This window comes from Oncorhynchus tshawytscha, linkage group LG06 (assembly GCF_018296145.1).
Source record: "Oncorhynchus tshawytscha isolate Ot180627B linkage group LG06, Otsh_v2.0, whole genome shotgun sequence".
Lineage (NCBI taxonomy): Eukaryota > Metazoa > Chordata > Actinopteri > Salmoniformes > Salmonidae > Oncorhynchus > Oncorhynchus tshawytscha.
In genome coordinates, this window is record NC_056434.1 from 24,008,860 (window position 1) to 24,031,763 (window position 22,904).

The 22,904-nt window shown below is 44.2% G+C and overlaps 2 protein-coding genes and 1 long non-coding RNA gene across 6 annotated transcripts in view; 2 read left to right on the top strand and 1 right to left on the bottom strand.

Moving 5' to 3' along the window:
* Positions 1-13,545, top strand: part of LOC112252275 (septin-7) — a 39,975-nt gene extending 26,430 nt beyond the window's left edge. For 3 of the 4 annotated variants that reach the window (XM_024423369.2, XM_024423370.2, XM_024423367.2), the window contains exons 3-14: positions 2,575-2,681; positions 5,676-5,776; positions 5,934-6,068; positions 7,902-8,019; positions 8,129-8,221; positions 8,371-8,467; positions 8,959-8,970; positions 12,145-12,196; positions 12,318-12,446; positions 12,725-12,860; positions 12,970-13,115; positions 13,242-13,545. In XM_024423369.2, coding sequence (XP_024279137.1) covers positions 2,575-2,681; positions 5,676-5,776; positions 5,934-6,068; positions 7,902-8,019; positions 8,129-8,221; positions 8,371-8,467; positions 8,959-8,970; positions 12,145-12,196; positions 12,318-12,446; positions 12,725-12,860; positions 12,970-13,115; positions 13,242-13,281 — 1,166 coding nt within the window. In that variant the 3' untranslated portion in view covers positions 13,282-13,545. The remainder of the gene's footprint in view (positions 1-2,574; positions 2,682-5,675; positions 5,777-5,933; positions 6,069-7,901; positions 8,020-8,128; positions 8,222-8,370; positions 8,468-8,958; positions 8,971-12,144; positions 12,197-12,317; positions 12,447-12,724; positions 12,861-12,969; positions 13,116-13,241) is intronic. The other variant, XM_024423368.2, reaches the window with a different exon arrangement.
* A 1,420-nt stretch (positions 13,546-14,965) lies between these two features.
* LOC121846669 lies at positions 14,966-15,906 on the top strand. The gene is made up of 3 exons (XR_006083590.1): positions 14,966-14,994; positions 15,056-15,187; positions 15,240-15,906. It is a non-coding gene; the product is annotated as an uncharacterized LOC121846669 (long non-coding RNA).
* Positions 15,907-16,872: 966 nt separating this feature from the next.
* LOC112252277 (C-C motif chemokine 4 homolog) lies at positions 16,873-18,101 on the bottom strand. Its single transcript, XM_024423371.2, has 3 exons — positions 17,735-18,101; positions 17,411-17,531; positions 16,873-17,225 (listed from the first exon to the last, which is right to left on the bottom strand). Exons 1-3 carry the CDS (start codon positions 17,955-17,957, stop codon positions 17,093-17,095), a joined length of 477 nt encoding a protein of 158 aa, XP_024279139.1. The 5' UTR covers positions 17,958-18,101; the 3' UTR covers positions 16,873-17,092.
* Between the last annotated feature and the right edge of the window lie 4,803 nt (positions 18,102-22,904).

The window sequence follows — 22,904 nt, forward strand, 5'->3', positions numbered from 1 at the left end:
TTGTAAAAGTGCACCTGGATGTTCCAAAATATTCTGTGGACAGATGAAACTACAGTTGAGTTGTTTGGAAGGAACACACTGTGTGGAGAGAAAAAGGCACAGCACACCAACATCAAAACCTCATCCCAACTGTAAAGTATGGTGGAGGGAGCATCATGGTTTGGGGCTGCTTTGCTACCTGGACAGCTTGCTATCATCGACAGAAAAATGAATTCCCAAGTTTATCAAGACATTTTGCAGGGGAATGTTAGGCTGTCTGTCCGCCAATTGCGTCACCCAACTTCTGTTGAGCTTCAACAGGACAACGACCCAAAACACAGAAATAAATCAACAGCAGAATGGCTTCAACAGAAGATGATATGCCTTCTGGAGTGGCCCAGTCAGAGTCCTGACCTCAACCCAATTTGAGATACTGTGGCATGACCTCAAGAGCAGTTCACACCAGACATCCCAAGAATATTGCTGAACTGAAACAGTTTTGTAAGGAGGAATGGTCCAAAATTCCTCCTGACTGTTGTGCCGGTCTGATCCTCCACTACAGAAAACATTTGGTTGAGGTTATTGCTGCCAAAGGAGAGTCAACCAGTTATTAAATCCAAGGGTTCACATACTTTTTCAACCCTGTACTGTGAATGTTTACACTGTGTGTTCAATAAAGACATGAAAACGTATCATTGTTTGTGTTATTAGTTTAAGCAGACTTTGTCTATTGTTGTGACCTATACGAAGATCAGATCAAATTGTATGACTAATTTATGCAGAAATACAGGTATTTCCAATTTCACATACTTTTTCTTGCCACTGTATAAAGGATAATACATATATTATTTCTCCACGTGTCAGTGTTTGGTTATTCATTTGCTTTTCTCGCCAACATCAGCAAGCGGTCACACTCACCCTCAAACTAACAAAGGATGAGGAGGCTCTAGGCTAGTGACCAGAGCTGAAAGCTCTTCAGCTGCATCTCTATGCCAGGATTCCAATAGAGTTAATATTGCATTTCTGAGAGTTTTTATTTTATTTTTAAGTATCCTGTATTTTTTTTTTCTAATCCAGTGAACTCTGATCCTAATTCTGTTCTCCGCAGTGTCTAATTAAACCCAAAACGCAGATGAATGTCCCAGGACCCAGACTCAGAACAGGGTCTCTCTCTATCTGGGTGTTATAGATCCATGCTGCATGCATGAGAGGCAGAGAGAAACAGATGATCCCCAATACCAGATTTCAAGGCCACAGAGAGGGGAGGGTGACTGGCTGTGTGTGACTGGCTTCCATTAGAATGCCTTTGTAACTGCTATCAGGCTCCAGGGCATGTCTTCTCTGCTTTAGCTGCACACTCCTGACCCTCTGTGGTCCCCCTCCATTCCCCTCAGAGAGACGTAGGAGATGCACTTACGTCCCACCCCCCTTCTGGTTTGGGAGGGTGACCACCTCCAGCATGGGCAAGGGGCTGGGATGTGTAAATTTACCCAGCAGTTACAGTATGTCTGTTACCTCCTGGTTAAACAGTGTGTTTAACGAGCCAGGGATCCTGTAATCTAGTGCTGTTTGTCAGCCAGCGGTGAGCTGAGAAGTGTCTTGGTGCGGAGGAACCGCCCAGAGTCTGCACCTCAAAGAGCGGGTCTGTGTGAAGGTTAAGAGAAACACTGGAATCTGAGGATTTCACAACTGTTCAGGACAACCTGATAATTATCTGGGATTCAGTCATCATAATTTGTGGTGGCAGATGATTTGGTTGTAAATGTAATGTAGTATTGTATGCAGAGATGAACACATACAACCCCACTCGTCTAAACAGTCAGTCATTATCAGGCAGTATTGATGGAAGAGAGAGGGCCCCATGAACCTCCCCTCAAGTTTGTTTTATGTTGTGCTGTTACGATTTCCAATAAGTGATCCCCATAACCCCAAGAACATGTCTTGGAGCAGTAGTATGGGTTGACTTGTGGTGGGGTGCCCCCTGCTGGGACCATGGTGGTAGTGCTGCTGTTGCTCAGCTGCTAGTGGGTTGGTCCTGCTGGAGCATGCCAGGCAACCTTCCTTTTACAATCCCCTACCCCCTGAACACTGGAGTAGTCTCTCCCCAGCACAGTTTGCCAGATGCCCACTCATTAATCACTGTAACATGTAAGTGGGAGATGTGTGTGTGTGTGATCTGTAAACTAATGGGTCATATAGTCAAACCGTCAACATGCCGAATGATTCTAATGTCAGGGTGGGAAGAAAGGGGAAGGAACATTGGGAAGAATGACATGTTTTATTCCATCGGACTACATGCCTTCTCTCTGGCAGATGCACTTTTGACCTTTCCCAGTCAGACACGGAATCAGCTTTGTATATCCTGTGCTGCAGTTCTTTGGGACAGAGATTACCTTCAAACCTTAGACTGTGACTGTGTCACTACAGGGTGTGTATGATGTTAGTAAGTGTGTTGAAGTGTATGCATAGGCAAATGAAGGCTTAACTGTATGCTGAAACATGTTGGTTTTACCTATGTTATTTTAGCTATGGTGTTGGTGGATTACATGGATTGATAATGTAACTGATGTCTGATCTCCTTAACTCCTCCCATAGGTGAGTCAGGATTGGGGAAATCCACACTCATCAACTCCCTCTTCCTGACTGACCTGTACTCCAAGGATTACCCAGGGCCATCCCTACGGATCAAGAAGACTGTTCAGGTAGCCCACATCCCTCTGTCCTCGACCTCTCACCCCTGACCTAACCTACCTCTCATCCATGTTTGTCTCGCTTCAGGACTGGCACTACTCCCAAAAACCCTCCATTCTTTCTCTAGCTGGTTCCAACTCCCCCTGGGCTCAATCCTCCCTCCTCACCTCTCTAACCATCCCCCATATCCAAACACATGTGGGAGTTCAACACAACCAAAGGCCAGAGATCACACAGCAAACAAACCCAATTACCACTGGATGGTTACGGTGGCCAGGTCAGAGGCAGCGCACCCAGAGAACCAGCAGCCTCATATGGCCTTGATAAAAAGGAGATGGACAGGTGAAGAGGCTGCATCTGGAGGACCAGGGGAGGGGAGGGAGGGGTGTAGGCTAGTTAAGGGTGTTTGGGGAGGTTTGTGTGGTCTCGATTTAGAAAGGGGACAAGGAGGGGAGGAGAGGGGAATAAGTTGGACTCAGGCGTGCTGGTTCCTCTTGGTGCCTGAAGGGGTCAGTAGGAGGGTAGGAATGTTCCCATGAAACTCAACACCCAGGGCTGGTGTTGAGAGACACCACTAGACTGCCATCTGAGGCATCCTGTAATAACCTCCTGTCTTTATGACACATATGCAAAGGCACACACACACACACAGGGGTGGTGTTGAGAGACACCACTAGACTGCCATCTGAGGCATCCTGTAATAACCTGTCTTTATGACACATATGCAAAGGCACACACACACACACAGGGGTGGTGTTGAGAGACACCACTAGACTGCCATCTGAGGCATCCTGTAATAACCTCCTGTCTTTATGACACATATGCAAAGGCACACACACACACACACAGGGGTGGTGCTTGATATTTGGGTTCATACTAAGAGCACGGATGTGCTGGGAGTTAGTAACCATGGCAGGCACGTGCACAGATCGGGGTCTACCTGTTCAGAGCACCTAGCCCTTTGCTCTACCACTCGCCAAGTGCCCTTTGTGGGTGGTGACATTTTTTAAAATTTTGTTCTGAATCCAAGGTAAGTCGCCTTGACGTTGTCAAGTTCGCCACCCCCGGCTGTTGGTTGGTTGCACCTGTTGGTCTGCCCTGTACGCAGCTCGCACGCCCCCGGCTGTTGGTTGGTTGCACCTGTTGGTCTGCCCTGTACGGAGCTCGCACGCCCCCGGTATCCAAACACTCATGTCTTGAGAAGCAGTCACCGGTCAAGTGTGTGTTGTTAGCTACCTAGTTTAAATATCAACAGTACTGCCACAGCAGCTGCAGCATAACATTTTATTAACACTTGATAACACTTCATTTACACGATCAACAGTATTGGGTCTGGTTGGCTGATGGCCTACCCACAGTAGAGATGAGCAGCTGCATCCACGACCCTCCGACTCAACTCCATCCTTCCTTCAGTCAGGAGTTGCACGTGTGTCAGGGCAGCAGCAACACAGCTAGTCTAGACTCTAGCTAACCACCATACACTAAAATATCCACACAAGCCACTAGCTGGCCATATATCAAGAGTTAGAAGATTATTAATAACATATTATGAAGTTATTTAAGAGCACTGAAGATAAATCTCAATCAGAAAGAAAAAGCTAGCTATAACTACGGGCTCCCGAGTGGCGCATCGGTTGTGATTGGGAGTCCCATAGGGCGGCGCACAATTGGCCCAGCGTCGTCCGGGGTTGGCCCAGGGTAGGCCGTCATTGTAAATAAGAATTTGTTCTTAACTGACTTGCTTGGTTAAATAAAAAAAGTATTAAAAAAAATATTTAAAAAATAAAACAATAGCAGATTTACATCAATGATCAGCTCTATATCCGATGTCAATCATGTCTTTAGGAGGAGCTAGCTTGCTTACAATTTGAGATCAGTGAGTGTGTTGCCCTTTTTTCATTTTGAGCCCCTACCCCCTGAGTGATCTGTGCGTGGGCCTGAGCCATGGTAAGTTACAATCTCCTGAAATTAGAATCACAGTCATATAAAGCTGCTCCAAAACAATGTGTTTGTTTGTGAGCGAATGTTTGACTTCACTTTTGAATGTAGACAGAAATAAGCTGTTTTGCACATTTTTTGAGGCCTGAGATTCCTGGTTGTGTCTCAGGGGTCCCTGTGGTTCCTGCTGATGTGTTTGGTTCTCCATTGAGGAGTGTGTCCAATGTTTAGGAATGGAACCGTTTGGGTCGGCCAGATCCACAGTGTAAATGTGGAGGGGTAGACTTGGGGCAAGTGAGCTGTGTGATGTGGCCACTGAGGGGTAGACTTGGGGCAAGTGAGCTGTGTGATGTGGCCACTGAGGGGTAGACTTGGAGCAAGTGAGCTGTGTGATGTGGCCACTGAGGGGTAGACTTGGGGCAAGTGAGCTGTGTGATGTAGACTTGGGGCAAGTGAGCTGTGTGATGTAGACTTGGGGCAAGTGAGCTGTGTGATGTGGCCACTGAGGGGTAGAAACGGGAAGAGTATTTACATTCCAATAAATCTCTTAACAATCTCTTATGTTTGTCAAATGGTCACATTCTGTCTACTCAGATTTCACTGAACTGATGGGTGTGTATTTTGGGGGTTTTCTTCCTTTGTTTTTCATTCACTGAAGTTCATTTTTAAGCAGATATGCACACACACACACACACACACACACAGTCACACACGCACAGTCAAACACTTACAAAAGTGTTTTGAATGCTTGATATATGCCTAGCTTTTTGAGTGTTTAGAGAGACTGAAAGGGGTCAACCCAAAATAACTACCCTTGTGAAACGAAAGTATGCAGCCAAACAGAGAGCCACTGAAACTAGCAGCAGCAGGGAGAGAATGATATATTAGTCTCCTGAACTGAGAAGAAGGAAAAAAATCAACCAACCCTATATCACTGAGTCCCAGCTGCCACTCTGATCAAGAGAACGTGATGACACTATTGATGAACTGTAGTGTGTGGAGGCGCTGAGGGATAACATGGGAACTATGGAGTGCTGTTTTAGAGAAACTGTGTTGCTGTTTTACAGGTGGAGCAGTCCAAGGTTCTGGTGAAGGAAGGGGGTGTCCAACTCACTCTCACCATCGTCGATACACCAGGGTTCGGAGATGCAGTGGATAATAGTAACTGGTGAGTATTGGGAGTAATTGTGAGCATGTATGAATGACATAGTTTGTATGTTGTGTAGGTGTGAATATATGCTCTCTGAGTCAATGAGAGCCTACATGTAGAGTAAACAACATTTTCCTATTTTCTCTCTCTCTCTCCTTAATCATCCCCCTCTCAGCTGGCAGCCTGTCATTAACTACATTGACAGTAAGTGTGAGGACTTCCTGAATGCGGAGTCCAGGGTGAACCGAAGACTGATGCCAGACAACAGGGTTCACTGCTGCCTGTACTTCATCGCCCCCTCTGGCCATGGGTGAGTACTGACACTGACAGGCCTTGTAGGGACAGGCCCTTTGTCATGGACCAGTACTACAATGATGCTGTAGAACATACAGTATGTATGATGCCTATGCTACCCACCTTGTCTCATAAAGAGACTTGTATGAGCTGAAGCACACTTGGTATACAGTATGTGTACTGGATAACATGGATCATAGAAATTCTAGATTTAAAAACATTCCCTCTATGTAATAAAATATGCCATTTAACATTTATCCAAAGTGACTTAGTCATGGGTGCATTGATTTTACGTATGGGTGGTCCTGGGAATCGAACCCACTACTCTGGCATTGTAAGCGCCAAAGCCATGCTCTACCAACTGAGCTACAGAGGACCACTTTCCTGTGCTGCTTCTGAGTTAAAGTACCCACATATTTGTATGTGTGTTACACTCATTGTTATATAAGCCATGATGCTATTGCTTCTATATGCTTTTGATCGTGTGCCTTTGCCTTCATCTATGCTTCTCTGCCTGCCTATGTATGTGAGGTTGAATGTGAACATCAGTGGATTGGATTGTAGGCGTAGCCATGGGTTCACATATGTGAGTGGGAAGTGAGAGAGCGATGTAGGCTGCCAATGTTGTGACCCACAAGGTTGCATAACACCCACTAGACTGAGCGTGCTCTGTGGAAGATGAGCGTTCTCACCATCACTGAGCCAGCTAATCAGGAGGCAGCAGCTCGCTGAGGAGCCCCAGAGCTCAGAATCTCTGGGAACGGGAGGTTTTAGTTTCAGCCTAGAAAATTGCCTCAATAGCAACTCCGCTAGGTCCACAATTTTTATCATAGCACACCCTATCCAACCTCACACCTTTTAACAAACCATGATTGCTGTAATTATATGCGGCAATAAGGAGTAGGGACACATGGTTGCTGTAATTATATGCAGCCATAAGGAGACACATGGTTGCTGTAATTCTATAAGACCCACCCAAGGTGATGTATTAAGAGATCAGAGGTCATGTCAGCCCTTGCCTCTGACCCCCCTGCTCCTGATAATGTGGAGAGAAATTCAGAACATGACATTTAATCTTTGTCGGGTCTGTCTCTGTCTCTCTCCCCACACTTCATAAGCCTCCTTTATTCCTGTGACCTGTAAACAGCTGGAGTGTTGCTCTGTATCTCTACATTCATGGAATACTCAGCCCCCCCCACCACCCTTACTGCTCTGCCCCCTCCAGGTCTTCCCTCCAGTCCCTGGACAGAACTCACTCTCTCAGGCCACTGAGAAGAATAGCCCCTTTGTCCACCTACTCCCTCACCAGCCAGAGTGAGAACAAAGAGAATCCCTCATGAGCCCACCATGACATAATTATTAGTGGTCGCTGACTGTAAAAAAAGAAAATACTGAAAAATAAGTCAGTCACTGTTTCTTTGATTCCTTTGTACCCCCCACTGTGTTTTCATGCCAGTGACCCTCTACCGGTGACATAATGAACTGCATCAGTTTGAGCATAAAGTGTACTTATGGTGTTCGTGATATGTCGGAAACTCTGACATTTCCGACTTGCTAACCTAGGCGGAAGAGTCGAATCCTGAGTTTCCCAATTGGGAGGTATCAAAATCAACCAAAATGAAGCTCTACGCAAATAACTTGCTTTCACTTTAACGCAGAGGTTCTGAATCTCCGACATGGTGTGAATGCGGCATAACTGCAGAGAATTATTCAGGACGATGTCACATCAAAGCATAGGTCAGCCTTCCCTGCCTGCCTGTGTTTGTCTGACTGGATGACTGTAACTGTATGATTGTGCAACAACAGAAACTCAGAATAGATTTTTTTCAATGTGTGAATTCCTCTTTAGGCTAAAGCCCCTGGACATTGAGTTTATGAAGCGTCTCCATGACAAGGTCAACGTGATCCCTCTCATCGCCAAGGCAGACACCCTGACACCTGAGGAATGCCAGCTATTCAAGAAACAGGTGTGGGTGTGGGTGTGTGGTAATTATTTGTGTTAGCACAAACCCATTGTGTGTACCGGTATGTGTGTGGCAATAACTCATGTCATTTTTACCTTCAACTCATCCTCAGATCATGAAGGAAATCCAAGAACACAAGATCCAGATCTACGAGTTTCCTGACATAGAGGACGATGAGGACAGCAAGCTTATCCGGAAGATCAAGGTAGTGTGCAAAGAGAGGGAGAGACGGATAGTCAACCTGTATCAGTTCACACTAGTCCCTATCTGCCCAGTTTGGTTATATAATATATTGTGGATACTGTACAGGCTCACTGATTAACTGACACTGGTCCCTCTGTCCCTGTGTGGCAGGAGCGGATGCCTCTGGCAGTGGTTGGCAGCAATGTGGTGATCGAAGTAAACGGCAGGAAGGTCAGAGGTCGTCAGTACCCCTGGGGCGTGGCAGAAGGTAGGTTCAGCATGTTCCGGGCTGGGTTCTCTGTTCTCTAGCTCAGATGAGACGAGATACTGGCATGATGTTGTTGAGGGTTGTACTGCTCTTTATTAATGTCACTCACTGTGCCATGCTTGAGGACGGAGTACAGGAGTGTGGAGATCCAGTGTAGGGAGGCTGCATGGTCTTCCCCCCCCGATAGTGTGTCTGACAGGGATTCTGGAAAAGGGGGACAGGGATCTAATAGGGTATCATGGTCCCCCTGACAGTAAACACGGTACCGCCCACTGACATCAGAGGGAAAGACTGTCACCCTGTTGTTTTCATCATTGGCCACAATGGATCGTTGTTGTTCTCCACTTGATTTTCTTTTGTTTTAGTCCCCTAAAATACTATTTTTTTCATTTTCAAGTGTTGCTCTGTGGTTGACCGTTTATCAGTCTTTCACTTTTTCATTCTTTCTTTTCTCTTTTTCCTTTCCATCTATTCTTTTCCATGACTGACAGAGGGCATTTTTGGTAAACAAAACCATCTCTCACTTTTTCTACTACTCTCCCTCAGGCCTTCCTCCCCTCTTCACCTTTATGTTGCTGTGACATTAGGTTGATGGTCAGTGGTCATGGAGAAAACTAAAGGCTGTTCAGTGCTGACGCTAGTCCTAGAATAAAGCAAAATCACCCTCTAACTTATGTTTATAGGGGCCTAATTATCTTAATATAAAAAGTCATACATTTTCCAAAACTCTGAGCCACCTTTTATCTGTTTTTGTCATCATTCATGAACACAATTATACAATTATAGACATGTTAAGAGATAAAGGCGCATTTGCACAAACTTATTGTGTACATAATGTCAATGTATACGCATTTTGCATGCATGCTCTACAAACATTCGCTCAGGTATATACAGTGCCTTGCGAAAGTATTCGGCCCCCTTGAACTTTGCGACCTTTTGCCACATTTCAGGCTTCAAACATAAAGATATAAAACTGTATTTTTTTGTGAAGAATCAACAACAAGTGGGACACAATCATGAAGTGGAACGACATTTATTGGATATTTCAAACTTTTTTAACAAATCAAAAACTGAAAAATTGGGCGTGCAAAATTATTCAGCCCCCTTAAGTTAATACTTTGTAGCGCCACCTTTTGCTGCGATTACAGCTGTAAGTCGCTTGGGGTATGTCTCTATCAGTTTTGCACATCGAGAGACTGAAATTTTTTCCCATTCCTCCTTGCAGTTCAAGGGGGCCGAATACTTTTGCAAGGCACTGTAGCTACACACTCTTGCTCTAAATCCTGGTGCCATGATGCTGTTTGCTGGCACTCCATACCTGTAGTTGCACTCTGTGTCCACAGGGGGTCACACACTAGTACATTGAACAAAAATATAAACTCAACATGCAACAAGTTCAAAGATTTTACTGAGTTGCAGTTCATAGAAGGAAATCAGTCAATTGAAATAATAATTATAATAATTAGGCCCTAATCTATGCATTTCGCATGACTGGGCAGGGGAGCAGCCATGGGTGGGCCTGGGAGGGTGTAGGGCACTTTGGACCCTTACCCAGCCAATCACAATTAGTTTTTTCTCCACAAGGGCTTTATTACAGACAGAAATACTACTCAGCACCCCTATCCCCCTCCTCTATCCCCCTCCTCAGAAGATGACCCCGAGTGGCACAGCAGTCTAAGGCACTGCATCTCAGTGCAAAAGGTGTCACTACAGTCTCTGGTTCATATCCGGCTGTGATTGGGAGTCCCATAGAGGGCGGCGCACAATTGGCCCAGCGTCGTCTGGGTTCGGCCGGGGTAGGCCGTCATTGAAAATAAGAATTTGTTCTTGACTGACTTGCCTAGTCAAATAAAGGTACAAAAAATAAATAAAAAGATGCCGGATGTGGAGGTCCTGTGCTGACGTGGTTTACAAGTGGTTTACAGAGTGAGGCCGGTTGGTTGTACTGCCAGATTCTCTAAAACAATGTTGGAGGTAGCTTGTGGTATAGAAATGAACATTTAAATTCTCTGGCAACAGCTCTGGTGGACATTCCTGCAGTCAGCATGCCAATTGCACGCTCCCTCAACTTGAGACATCTGTAGCGTTGTGTGACAAAACTGCACATTTTTGTGGCATTTTATTGTCCCCAGCACAAGGTTCAACTATGTAATGATCGTGTTGTTTAAACAGTTTCTTGATATGCCACACCTGTCAAGGGGATGGAACATCTTGGAAAAGGAGAAATTCTCACTAAAAAGGATGTAAACAAATTTTGCGTTCAATTTGAGAGAAATAAGCTTTTTGTGTGTATGAAACATTTCTGGTATCTTTTATTTCAGCTCATGAAACATGAGACCAACACTTTACATGTTGCGTTCATATTTTTGTTCAGTATACATTGCATATTGATGCATAGAGCATTTTACAATAAGTACCTGGTCATGAGCGAAGACATTTTTCACTGCTCTTGGCTCATTCAATGGAAACGTCCATGCATGTATCATAACCTAACAAACATTCGTAGCTAAAGCACTCTGGCTTAAAACTCCAGATGGGCAGCTGACCTCTTGCTCGTGATATTTCTGTTGTTTTAATGTCAGAGCACTGAAAACAGTGAGGGGGCAACAACCATTCAGTCCAGCATACATCAGGAGTTTTCAGCCAATCGGCCGAGGGTGTATCTTTCCATCAGCGCTACAACCCTGCTTTGTTGTGTCCCTATCACCGTTTGAACCCAACCCTCCTCCACTCCCGCCCCATCACTGAGGCTGGCCTGCCCTGCCAGCCATCATACCCCCTCATGTAACCCCTGGTTCAGTAGACAGTCAGGGTGGACAGACACGGGTTATGGAGGTCACCTGGGCTCCTGTGTGCCCTCCCTTCATCAGTCACTCAGGTAGGTGACATCTGGGGATTGGTTGGCAGATGGGGCTCTATGCATGCACCTCGTGGTAAGGTGTCCTCCTGAGATCCACAGCTGACAGTGGAATGCATATTAGGTTTAGCCCTAGAGGAGGTGGGGCCTGGGGAGAGGAGCCATGTTTTGATCAGGAAAGAGGAGGAATCCACATCCTCAGCAGCAGCACAGCGTCTCTGCAGTCCTTTTCCAGAATCCCATGTGATCTTCTAACCGTGTGTTTGTCTGAGCAGAGAGACTGTATGGCCATCTAATCAGCTGAAATGAATGGCTTAGGGCAGTAGTCTGTCTGATCGGTGAGATGTTTGTCTATCTGACTGTTGTTGTTTACTCCATGTATACTACTGAATGTCTGTCTGAACAGTGGTCCAGTGAGATGTCCTGTCTCTGTGTTAGCAAGCAGTGATATGTTTGACGGTGTCTGTGTGTAAACTAAATAATGTGTCTGCTCAGTGAACAGTCTAACTGACTGAGCATGGCTCCTTTTGGCTCATGCATTTGTGTGTTGACTGTGTCTGTCTGTGTTTGACTACCTAACTGTCTCATCAGCTAATAGGCTGTGATTAGATTGTACACTTGACTAGCTGAGTGACCCAGTGCTTTTTGGCTCCAGAAGTAGAGATTGTCCCGTTTGATCCGAGAGCCTTTGTAATGTTATTAGACACCAATTATTATTGGGAACTCTGGGAAGTGGTGTGTATTCTACCAGTAGACACAGTAATGATGAGATTCATCTCAAAAGGTCTCTGACATCTCTCTCTCTCTCTTCCTGTTTCAGTGGAGAACGGGGAGCACTGTGACTTTACTGTCTTACGGAACATGCTGATCAGGTGAGAGACAGAGGATGCATGCCAAAGTGATTTATACCGCAGCATTTACAGTATGTACAGTGATATCGTTAGAATTAGTGATATCGTTATTTGAGATAACATTAGCAATTCCCTCCTGTAGGACCCATATGCAAGATCTGAAGGATGTGACTAACAACGTCCACTATGAGAACTACCGCAGCAGGAAGCTTGCTGCCGTCACCTGCAATGGAGGAGTGGACACCAGCAAGACCAAGAACCAAATGACCAGGTAGGAGAGAGACCCTAATCATCAGAGGAAATGCCACACATCTGATATGTTGAAAAGTATTCAGACAGTAATAATCTAAATGACGTTAAGAGAACAAATGGCAATATCATTCATTTGCTATGAAGCTTATTTCATAGATGAACCTTTGGTTTGATACTTTAAGTTATTGTCATACTGTCGTTAAGTGACAGTTGACAAGACAATATTAGATGTGATTCATGAATCACTGGTCACTGTTAGTGATGCTTGTTGTCTGGCCTCTCACCTTTGACCTGTAGGAGCCCCCTGGCCCAGATGGAGGAGGAGCGGAGGGAACATGTCATGAAGATGAAGAAGATGGAGACTGAGATGGAGCAGGTGTTTGAGATGAAGGTCAAGGAGAAGAAACAGAAACTGAAGGACTCTGAGGCCGAGGTGTGTGTGTGTGTGTGAGAACCAATGGGGACAGGAGAGGTAGAGAGTGTTTGTCCGTGTGGGGGTGTATTTGGGTCTTAGTAAGTTTTTGCCACCCTTCCCTTCTCAGCTGGAGCGACGCCACGAGCAGATGAAAAAGAACTTGGAGGCTCAGTATAAGGAACTGGAGGAGAAGAAGCGTCACCATGAGGAAGAGAAGTCAAACTGGGAGGCACAGCAACGTATACTGGAGCAGCAGAAACTTGACGCTTCTAAGTGAGTGTCTGACACATTTACTCATCCTTGCTCTTTTTCTCTCAGACAAACATATAGTATGCTTTATCTATTTCTCAATGTAATGCAATGCTGTAATGTGAAATTTCCCTTTGTCTCTTTTTACAGGACCATGGAAAAGAACAAAAAGAAAGGAAAAATATTTTAAGAGTTGAACCTATTCCTCCAATGAAATATTACAAACTTGTTTTTACATCCTTTTAGATCTGTAACCCGCAAACCACACCACACACACACACATAATGTACTATAGTAGACATTCCATACCAACATTCCAAATGTATGTTTCTCTTGCAGTACATGTCAGACATGGACCTCACACACCCCAATTACTCACTCTCATACAGTACATACAACACACCCCAATTACTCACTCTCATACAGTACATACAACACACCCCAATTACTCACTCTCATACAGTACATACAACACACCCCAATTACTCACTCTCATACAGTACATACAACACACCCCAATTACTCACTCTCATACAGTACATACAACACACCCCAATTACTCACTCTCATACAGTACATACAACACACCCCAATTACTCACTCTCATACAGTACATACAACACACCCCAATTACTCACTCTCATACAGTACATACAACACACCCCAATTACTCACTCTCATACAGTACATACAACACACCCCAATTACTCACTCTCATACAGTACATACAACACACCCCAATTACTCACTCTCATACAGTACATACAACACACCCCAATTACTCACTCTCATACAGTACATACAACACACCCCAATTACTCACTCTCATACAGTACATACAACACACCCCAATTACTCACTCTCATACAGTACATACAACACACCCCAATTACTCACTCTCATACAGTACATACAACACACCCCAATTACTCACTCTCATACAGTACATACAACACACCCCAATTACTCACTCTCATACAGTACATACAACACACCCCACCCCAATTATCACTCACTACATCATTACAGTACATACAACACACCCCAATTACTCACTCTCATACAGTACATACAACACACACCAATTACTCACTCTCATACAGTACATACAACACACCCCAATTACTCACTCCATTACAGTACATACAACACACCCCAATTACTCACTCTCATACAGTACATACAACACACCCCAATTACTCACTCTCATACAGTACATACAACACACCCCAATTACTCACTCTCATACAGTACATACAACACACCCCAATTACTCACTCTCATACAGTACATACAACACACCCCAATTACTCACTCTCATACAGTACATACAACACACACACAGCCACATCGCTCTCTTGGAGTCTCTGCCAAAACCTTAACCTTTTATGTGGGAATGCATGTGAATGTGAAAGTCAATGCCTATTCTTGACATGGCGGAAATGCTGTCCCTCTGATCTGAGTTTTACACATGGCAGGCACCATGCATAGTCATCCTTTACACAAGTGTACTACAGACTGTTTTCTAGATGCTGCTCTTGGCCACTTAACTCGCCTGTTTCTTCCAGTAGAGGCAGCTCAAGTCTTAGACTATTCGCAAGCACACTCCATTGTGACATGTGTAAACACATAATCATATACAGTCTGAAATTCCCCGAACACCTGGTACATGTGCATGTTAAACACCACACTTGGGAGTGTGTGTCCAGGGGGGGGGGGTCACCCCGAACACCTGGTACATGTGCATGTTAAACACCACACTTGGGAGTGTGTGTCCAGGGGGGAACACCTGGTACATGTGCATGTTAAACACCACACTTGGGAGTGTGTGTCCAGGGGGGTCACCCCGAACACCTGGTACATGTGCATGTAAACACCACACTTGGGAGTGTGTGTCCAGGGGGTCACCCCGAACACCTGGTACATGTGCATGTTAAACACCACACTTGGGAGTGTGTGTCCAGGGGGTCACCCCGAACACCTGGTACATGTGCATGTTAAACACCACACTTGGGAGTGTGTGTCCAGGGGGGGTCACCCCGAACACCTGGTACATGTGCATGTTAAACACCACACTTGGGAGTGTGTCCAGGGGGGTCACCCCGAACACCTGGTACATGGTCACCACACTTGGGGGTGTATGTCCAGGGGGTCACCCCGAACACCTGGTACATGTGCATGTTAAACACCACACTTGGGAGTGTATGTCCAGGGGGGGACAATGTAGGTGGTCATTAAGGGTTTGAGTCAGGTCGGAGAGTATAAGAAAAAAGGAAAATAATTGTGTGGAATGATGACAGTGAAAAGCAAAGTCAAGATGAATAAGCCAGGTTCAGGAAAAGGGATGACCTATCTCAAATGTGTGTGTGTGTGTGTGCACGCACGTCTGTGTGTTGTGTGTGTGTGTGTGTGTGCATCTGCCTGTGTATGTATAACTGTAAACTATGTGTTTGAGGTCCTAGATAATGCCTGATAATGCAATCAGAACCATGCCTCCGATTTTTACTAATAGAACACACATGTCACGTTAACAGGAACATTGTCAGTTTTATAGCAACATTATCTGGATACTGAAGTAGATAATAATTTCCCTGATATATAGACGATATTACACAAATCGCATGGGTGTCTAAAACAATGATAACCGTGACAATGTTTTATGTGAAGTGATGGATTTTGTGGAAGCCCTGAACCTAAAGCCCTATCTATCCCTTGTCCTCTCTCTCCCCGTCTCGTCCTTTCTCTCCCCGTCTCGTCCTCTCTCTCCCTGTCTCGTCCTCTCTCTCTCCGTCTCGTCCTCTCTCTCTCCGTCTCCTCTCTCTCTCCGTCTCGTCCTCTCTCTCTCCGTCTCGTCCTCTCTCTCTCCGTCTCGTCCTCTCTCTCCCCGTCTCGTCCTCTCTCTCTCCCCGTCTCGTCCTCTCTCTCTCCCCGTCTCGTCCTCTCTCTCTCCCCGTCTCGTCCTCTCTCTCTCCCCCGTCTCGTCCTCTCTCTCTCCCCGTCTCGTCCCTCTCTCTCTCCCCGTCTCTCTCTCTCTCCCCGTCTCGTCCTCTCTCTCTCCCCGTCTCGCCCTCTCTCTCTCCCGTCTCGTCCTCTCTCTCTCCCCGTCTCGTCCTCTGTTCTAAAGACTGTGCTGAAACCTCTATATGCATGGGTTTGTCCCAAACGCATGGTGAGACTAACACTAAGCCACACTGTGTGACACCTCAAAACCCTTACCTCTCTGAGGATCGTCAAGTTTTATTTTAATATATAATGTATGGTTGGAGAACTAAGATTTCTTAAACCCAGTAGGATCATTACAGTAAGTGGTTCATAAGCCAATATTTTAGCCGTCTTGATTTTACAAACCTGTAGAATCTTAACATATGCATCGAAGTCATGCAAAAGGGACAGACGCAGACAACACACATCTAGTATCTAACCCCTGTACTTCTTCTCTGGTTTACATTCATAATGGAAATGACTCAATTGTTATATAATTCACAACTGAACACAAACTCAAAATCACTGTGAATTAACAGAAGACAACCTTTGACCCAACCTACACTGGTCAGTAAAAGGCTCAGTTGAGCGAAGTTCTGAAACAAACTTTTTTTAAATAGTACTTTAACCAATCCCTTATCCTAGAAACCCCTTTAAAAGGTAGTCATAACTTTAGGAGGAGTTTGTTTTTTTGTATTGTTTTTTTATATGTACACTGTTTTCAGCTTTATTTGGTTCTTCCTTTTATCATCTGTTCTCTATCTAACTGTACATTATTATATTAAAGATGAGACTTATGTTTAAGTCAAATGTTCTCATTTTATTTAAGCAGTGGATTCTCACATACAGTATTCACATAAACAAAAAGGTGTGTACATCCTAACACTCCTTCCCCAATTCCATATGTTGCAAAATAGTCATTGCTGCATTCTATGTGATAAACATGTCACTTAGAATGCATTGCTTGCATGTTGATGACGATATAGTCCTGTGAGGCTTGAGTCATGATGAGGAGGTTATCAAGGATGACTGGAACCCTCAATGCCGCTACTTGTGGCCACAGCTGCTGGCTGCTTGACCCGGTTGAAGGCTTTCTGTACCCACGGCACACTTGACTGGAAGCAAATCACTCTGCCCTCAACAGTTCTGACCCTGTTGTAGAGGGATAATGGTACAGAGGAGAAACATCAGGCGGGTTCTATTGCTTGTATGATTGTTGCAAGTCAGTGAAAGTCAGCAGTTCTTCTGTCTTCCATAACTGAGACAATGCTAGGGCCTCGAACTAAGCAGTTGTCCTTTTGGACTGTGGCATCAGAGGAAGAGGAACAAACACTTACACAAATGCTGGTCGGGGGCATCCACTGTGAGTTCTCTGGATGGAGTCGATCTTCTTGTAGGGCACTCTCATTTTGGAGAAGCTGAAACAGCAGCTGTCAGGTGATGACTCCAGTCCAAGAGCTGTGGGGGAATAAGATGTCAATTAGAACATCCTTCGATTACTATTTCCTAGCATAAGCCATAAGGCAACCGACCCAAGATAAGTATGACAAGCTCTTTACAGGTATATAATCAAAATCATGAAAGGAGTCACCTAGCCAAGTTATAAAAGGGCATATAAGCACACATTGGTTACAATCCTCATGAAAACTTAATGAACTTACGGATAGCATAGGACTGGGACACTGCCAGCAGCAATAACCCAAGAGCCAAGCAGGTAGTCTTCATGATGATTTGAGATGTCGAAAGTCTGGCGTTTGACCTGTCTTTGTTTTGGTTCCTCTGTAGTCTGAGTCCATAAGGGTTGCATCTCCTCATATAAATACTCTCAAGATGTATGATGGAACTTCCAGAGTTATAATAATATTTCCTAGAAGAGAATGACATTACGATGTCCAATTTCCATACACCCCCATAGCCTGCCAACCACTACAATATCTATCATCTTTATATTCTACTTCCTTGTCACTTCCTTTTTGAGAAGCAGGGGACTGTAAACATGAGGCGATGAAGATAAGATTAAATGCAGTGCCACCACAGTTCTTGCAAATGATCTCTAGCAACCCTTTGTCGCCGGAAAGCAAATGACGAATCATCACAAAAAGTGGATGAAGCCGTAATGGATCACACTGTATCAGCTATTTGAAGCTATGCAATCATCAACCAACATTCTTTAACAGTCTTCAAAGAAGCTGAACGTTCTGTTGTCCTCTTTCATTATTTAGTTGTAATAGGTCAAAAATGACTATACAATTACGATCACCACAAGCCTTAATAACAAACCATATTGAGATGTGCATTCGGAAAGTATTCAGATCCCTTGACTTCTTCCACATTTTGTTACGTTACAACCTTATTCTAAAAATGATTCAATTGTTTTTTTCCATTATCAATCTACACACAATACCCCATAATTACAAAGCAAAAGCAATTTTTTAGACATTTTTGCAACAAACAAAATAAATTACTGAAATATCACATTTACATAAGTATTCAGACCCTTTACTCAGTACTTTTGTTAAAGCACCTTTGGCAGCAATTACAGCCTCGAGTCTTCGTGGGTATGATACTACAAGGTTGGCATCTCTGTAGATCCTCTCAAGCTCTGTCAGGTTGGATGGGGAGTGTCGCTGCACAGCAATGTTCAGCTCTCTCCAGAGATGTTCGATCAGGTTCATGTCCGGGCTCTGGCTCGGCCACTCAAGGACATTCAGATACTTGTCGAAGCCACTCCTGTGTTGTCTTGACTGTGTGCTTAGGGTTGTTGTCCTGTTGGAAGGTGAACCTTTGCCCCAGTCTGAGGTCCTGAGCGCTCAGAAGCAGTTTTTCATCAAGGATCTCTCTGTACTTTGCTCCGTTCATCTTTCCCTCAATCCTGACTAGTCTCCCACTTCCTGCTGCTGAAAAACATCCCCTCAGCATGACGCTGCCACCACCATGCTTCACCGTAGGGATGGTGCCAGGTTTCCTCCAGAAGTGACGCTTGGAATTCAGGCCAATGTCTTGGTTTCATCAGACCAGAGAATCTTGTTTCTCATGGTCTGAGAGTCCTTTAGATGCCTTTTGGCAAACTCCAAGTGGGTTGTCATGTGCCTTTTACTGAGGAGTGGCTTCCATCTGGCCACACTACCATTAAGGCCTGATTGGTGGAGTGCTGCAGAGATGGTTGTCCTTCTGAACTCTGGAGCTCTGTCAGAGTGACCATTGGGTTCTTGGTCACCTCCCTGACCATGGCCCTTCTCCCCCGATTGCTCAGTTTGGCCTGGCGGCCAGCTCTAGGAAGAGTCTTGGTGGTTCCAAACTTCAACCATTTAAGAATGATGGAGGCCACTGTGTTGTTGGGGACCTTCAATGCTGCAGAAATGTGTTGGTACACTTCCCCAGATCTGTGCCTCGACACAATCCTGTCTTGGAGCTCTACGGAGAATTCCTTTGACCTCCTGATCTGGTATTTTGTCTGACATACACTGTCAACTGTGGGACCTTATATAGCCAGGTGTATGCCTTTCCACATCATATCCAATCAATTGAATTTACCACAGGGGGTCTTCAATCAAGTTGTAGAAACATCTAAAGGATGATCAATGTAAACAGGATGCAACTGAGCTCAATTTTGAGAATCAAAGCAAAAGGTCTAAATACTTATGTAGATAAGGTATTTCTGTTTTTTATTTGGAATAAAGTGCAACAAAAATCTAAACTGTTTTTGCTTTATTATGGGGTATTGTGTGTAGATTGATGAGAAAAATATATATTTAATCTATTTTAGATTAGGGCTGTAACGTAACAAAATGTGGAAAAAGTAACGGGGTCTGAATACTTTCCGAATGCACTGTATATATGCATGCTAGGTCTACTGTATGACCATTTTCATTTGGTCAAATGATACCCATGACATCGGGAAACCCCCAAGCATTTTCTATTTAAGATCATTTTTTTCAAATGCGTGTGAAAAGGAAGTGTTGGGGAAGCTACTCTGAAAATATAGTTATATACAGTGCATTCGGAAAGTACTCAGACCCCTGACTTTTTCCACATTTTGGTATGTTTCATCCTTATTCTAAAATGTATTAAATCATATTTCTTCTCATCCATATACACACAATAACCCATAATGACAAAGGGAAAACAGGTTTTTAGAAATGTTTGCAAAAAATAAATAAACAGAAATACCTTATTTACATACGTATTCAGACCTTTTGCTATGAAACTCAAATTTGAGCTCAGGTGCATTCCGTTAACATTGGTCATCCTTTAGATGTTTCTACAACTTGATTGAAGACCCCCTGTGGTAAATTCAATTGATTGGACATGATTTGGAAAGGCACACGCCTGTCTATATAAGGTCCCACAGTTGACAGTGCATGTCAGATCAAAAACCATGCCATGAGATCGAAGCAATTGTCCTTAGTGCTTAGAGACAGGATTGTGTCAAGGCACAGATCTGGGGAAGGGTACCAAAAACAATTCTGCAGCATTAAAGGTCCCCATGAAGACCGTGCCCTCCATCATTCTTAAATGGTTGAAGTTTGGAACCACCAAGACTCTTCCTAGAGCTGGCCGCCAGGCCAAACTGAGCAATCGGGGAAGAAGGGCCTTGGTCAGGGAGGTAACCAAGAAACCAATGGTCACTCTGACAGAGCCCCAGAGTTCCTCTGTGGAGATGGGAGAATCTTCCAGAAGGACAACCATCTCTGCAGCACTCCACCAATCAGGCCTTTATGGTAGAGTGGCCAGACAGAAGCCACTCCTCAGTAAAAGGCACATGTCAGCCCACTTGGTGTTTTCCATGAGAAACAAGATTCTCTGGTCTGATGAAACCAAGATTTAACTCTTTGGCCTGAATGCCAAGCATCGCATTTGGAGGAAAACTGGCACCATCCCTAAGGTGAAGCATGGTTGTGGCAGCATGATGCTGTGGGGATTATTTTCAGAGGCAGGGACTGGGAGACTAGTCATGGTTGAAGGAAAGATGACCGGAGCAAAGTACAGAGAGATCCTTGATGAGAACCTGCTCCAGAGCGCTCAGGACCTCAGACTGGGGCGAAGGTTCACCCCCCAACAGAACAACAAAGGAGTGGCTTCGGGACAAGTCCCCAAATGTCTTTGAATGGCCCAGCCTGATCTCGGACTTGAACCTGATCGAACATCTCTGGAGAGAGCTGAAAATAGCTGTGCAGTGACGCTCCCCATCCAACCCGACAGAGCTTGAGAGGATCTGCAGAGAAGAATGGGAGAAACTCCCCAAATACAAGTGTGCCAAGCTTGTAACATCATACCCAAGAAGACACGAGGCTGTAATCACTGCCAAAGGAGCTTCAACAAAGTACTGAGTAGTACTTTCTGAATGCACTGTATATATATATAGCTACCAATTACTTCACACTGGAAGAAGTTAAGCTACACTTAAGCTAGCCCTACAAAAAAATATAGTTTACTCAACTAAACTTACTTTGAAAAAGTAGTTCACTACCTCCAAACTACTTTGTGAAAAATTATCATATGTAAATCTGAAATGTAAAATGTAATAACAGGACACTTTGGGGTCATATAATAACATAATGTGTCATTTATCCTATTAAACACACAATGTTTTAAGTGAGACTTAGTAAGGTATGTAGTGTGTCGTGTGTAGTTCCAATAGTTAGCTACACCGCTACATGGCAAAAAAGTAATTAACTACTGAAAACACCATCCATATTTGAATTTACTTAAACTACCACCAAGCTACTGCAAAATGTTGTTAAATTACTAGTTGAACTACATATAGTTCACTACTCCCCAACACTGTGAAAATGTCAGTGTAGGACGCTGTTGCAGAAGTCTGTGGTGTGGAGCTGTCTGTGACAAGTGGAGATTGTACAGACAACAGATCTTATCAGATATTTTTTACACACATACATACAGTAGCATTTTCATAACAGGCTGACTCCCACACACTTGCAACCCCTCATTTTCAACCCTCACCAATTTCCACAGACAGTTAATCATTGGTATTCTGCAATAATGCTAATGAAATTACTTCAGACCTCGCATGTATATTCAATCAATGTTAAATGAATGTAGAATGTGTTTGGGATTTGTTGTCCCCCACAATTAAATCAGGGAGGGGACTGTGGATCTGTCTCCGTCCATACACGTTCTCATTCTTATTTTAGTCAAATCTGATATCTCAGCCAGCGCTGGCCCAATTTTGAAGACACTTCTGTGAATGATGTGTCTTGCCATAGAGATCCGGCATTTACTAAATTACACTGATTGGCCAGATGGTGGAGGTATAACAAGAGATAGAAAAAGCTAACTTTGAATGTCACACCCCTCACCCCGTTTGACCTAAAGTATGAATCAGTCAAGGATATTCGTAGTGTAACACAATTTGGTACACGTTGCGAATACTGTCAAGACTCAACATATGCAAGAACATTCATATCGACCACACGGTGGCGCTTTAACGGGCACATGTTTATATCTTGATTTGTATTTGTATTTGTTATGGATCCCCATTAGCTGCTGCCAATGCAGCAGCTACTCTTCTTGGAGTCCAGCTAATTTAAGGCAGTTTATACAATTGTAAAAACATTACAATACATTCACAACACACTGTGTGCCCTCAGGCCCCTACTCCACCACTACCACATATATACAATACAAAATCCATGTGTACGTGTGTGTATAGTGTGTATGCTATCGTGTGTATGCATGTGTCTGTGCCTATGTTTGTATAGCTTCACAGTCCCCGCTGTTCCATAAGGTGTTTTTTTAATCTGTTTTTTTTAAATCAAATTTTACTGCTTGCATGAGTTACTTGATGTGGAATAGAGTTCCCTGTAGTCA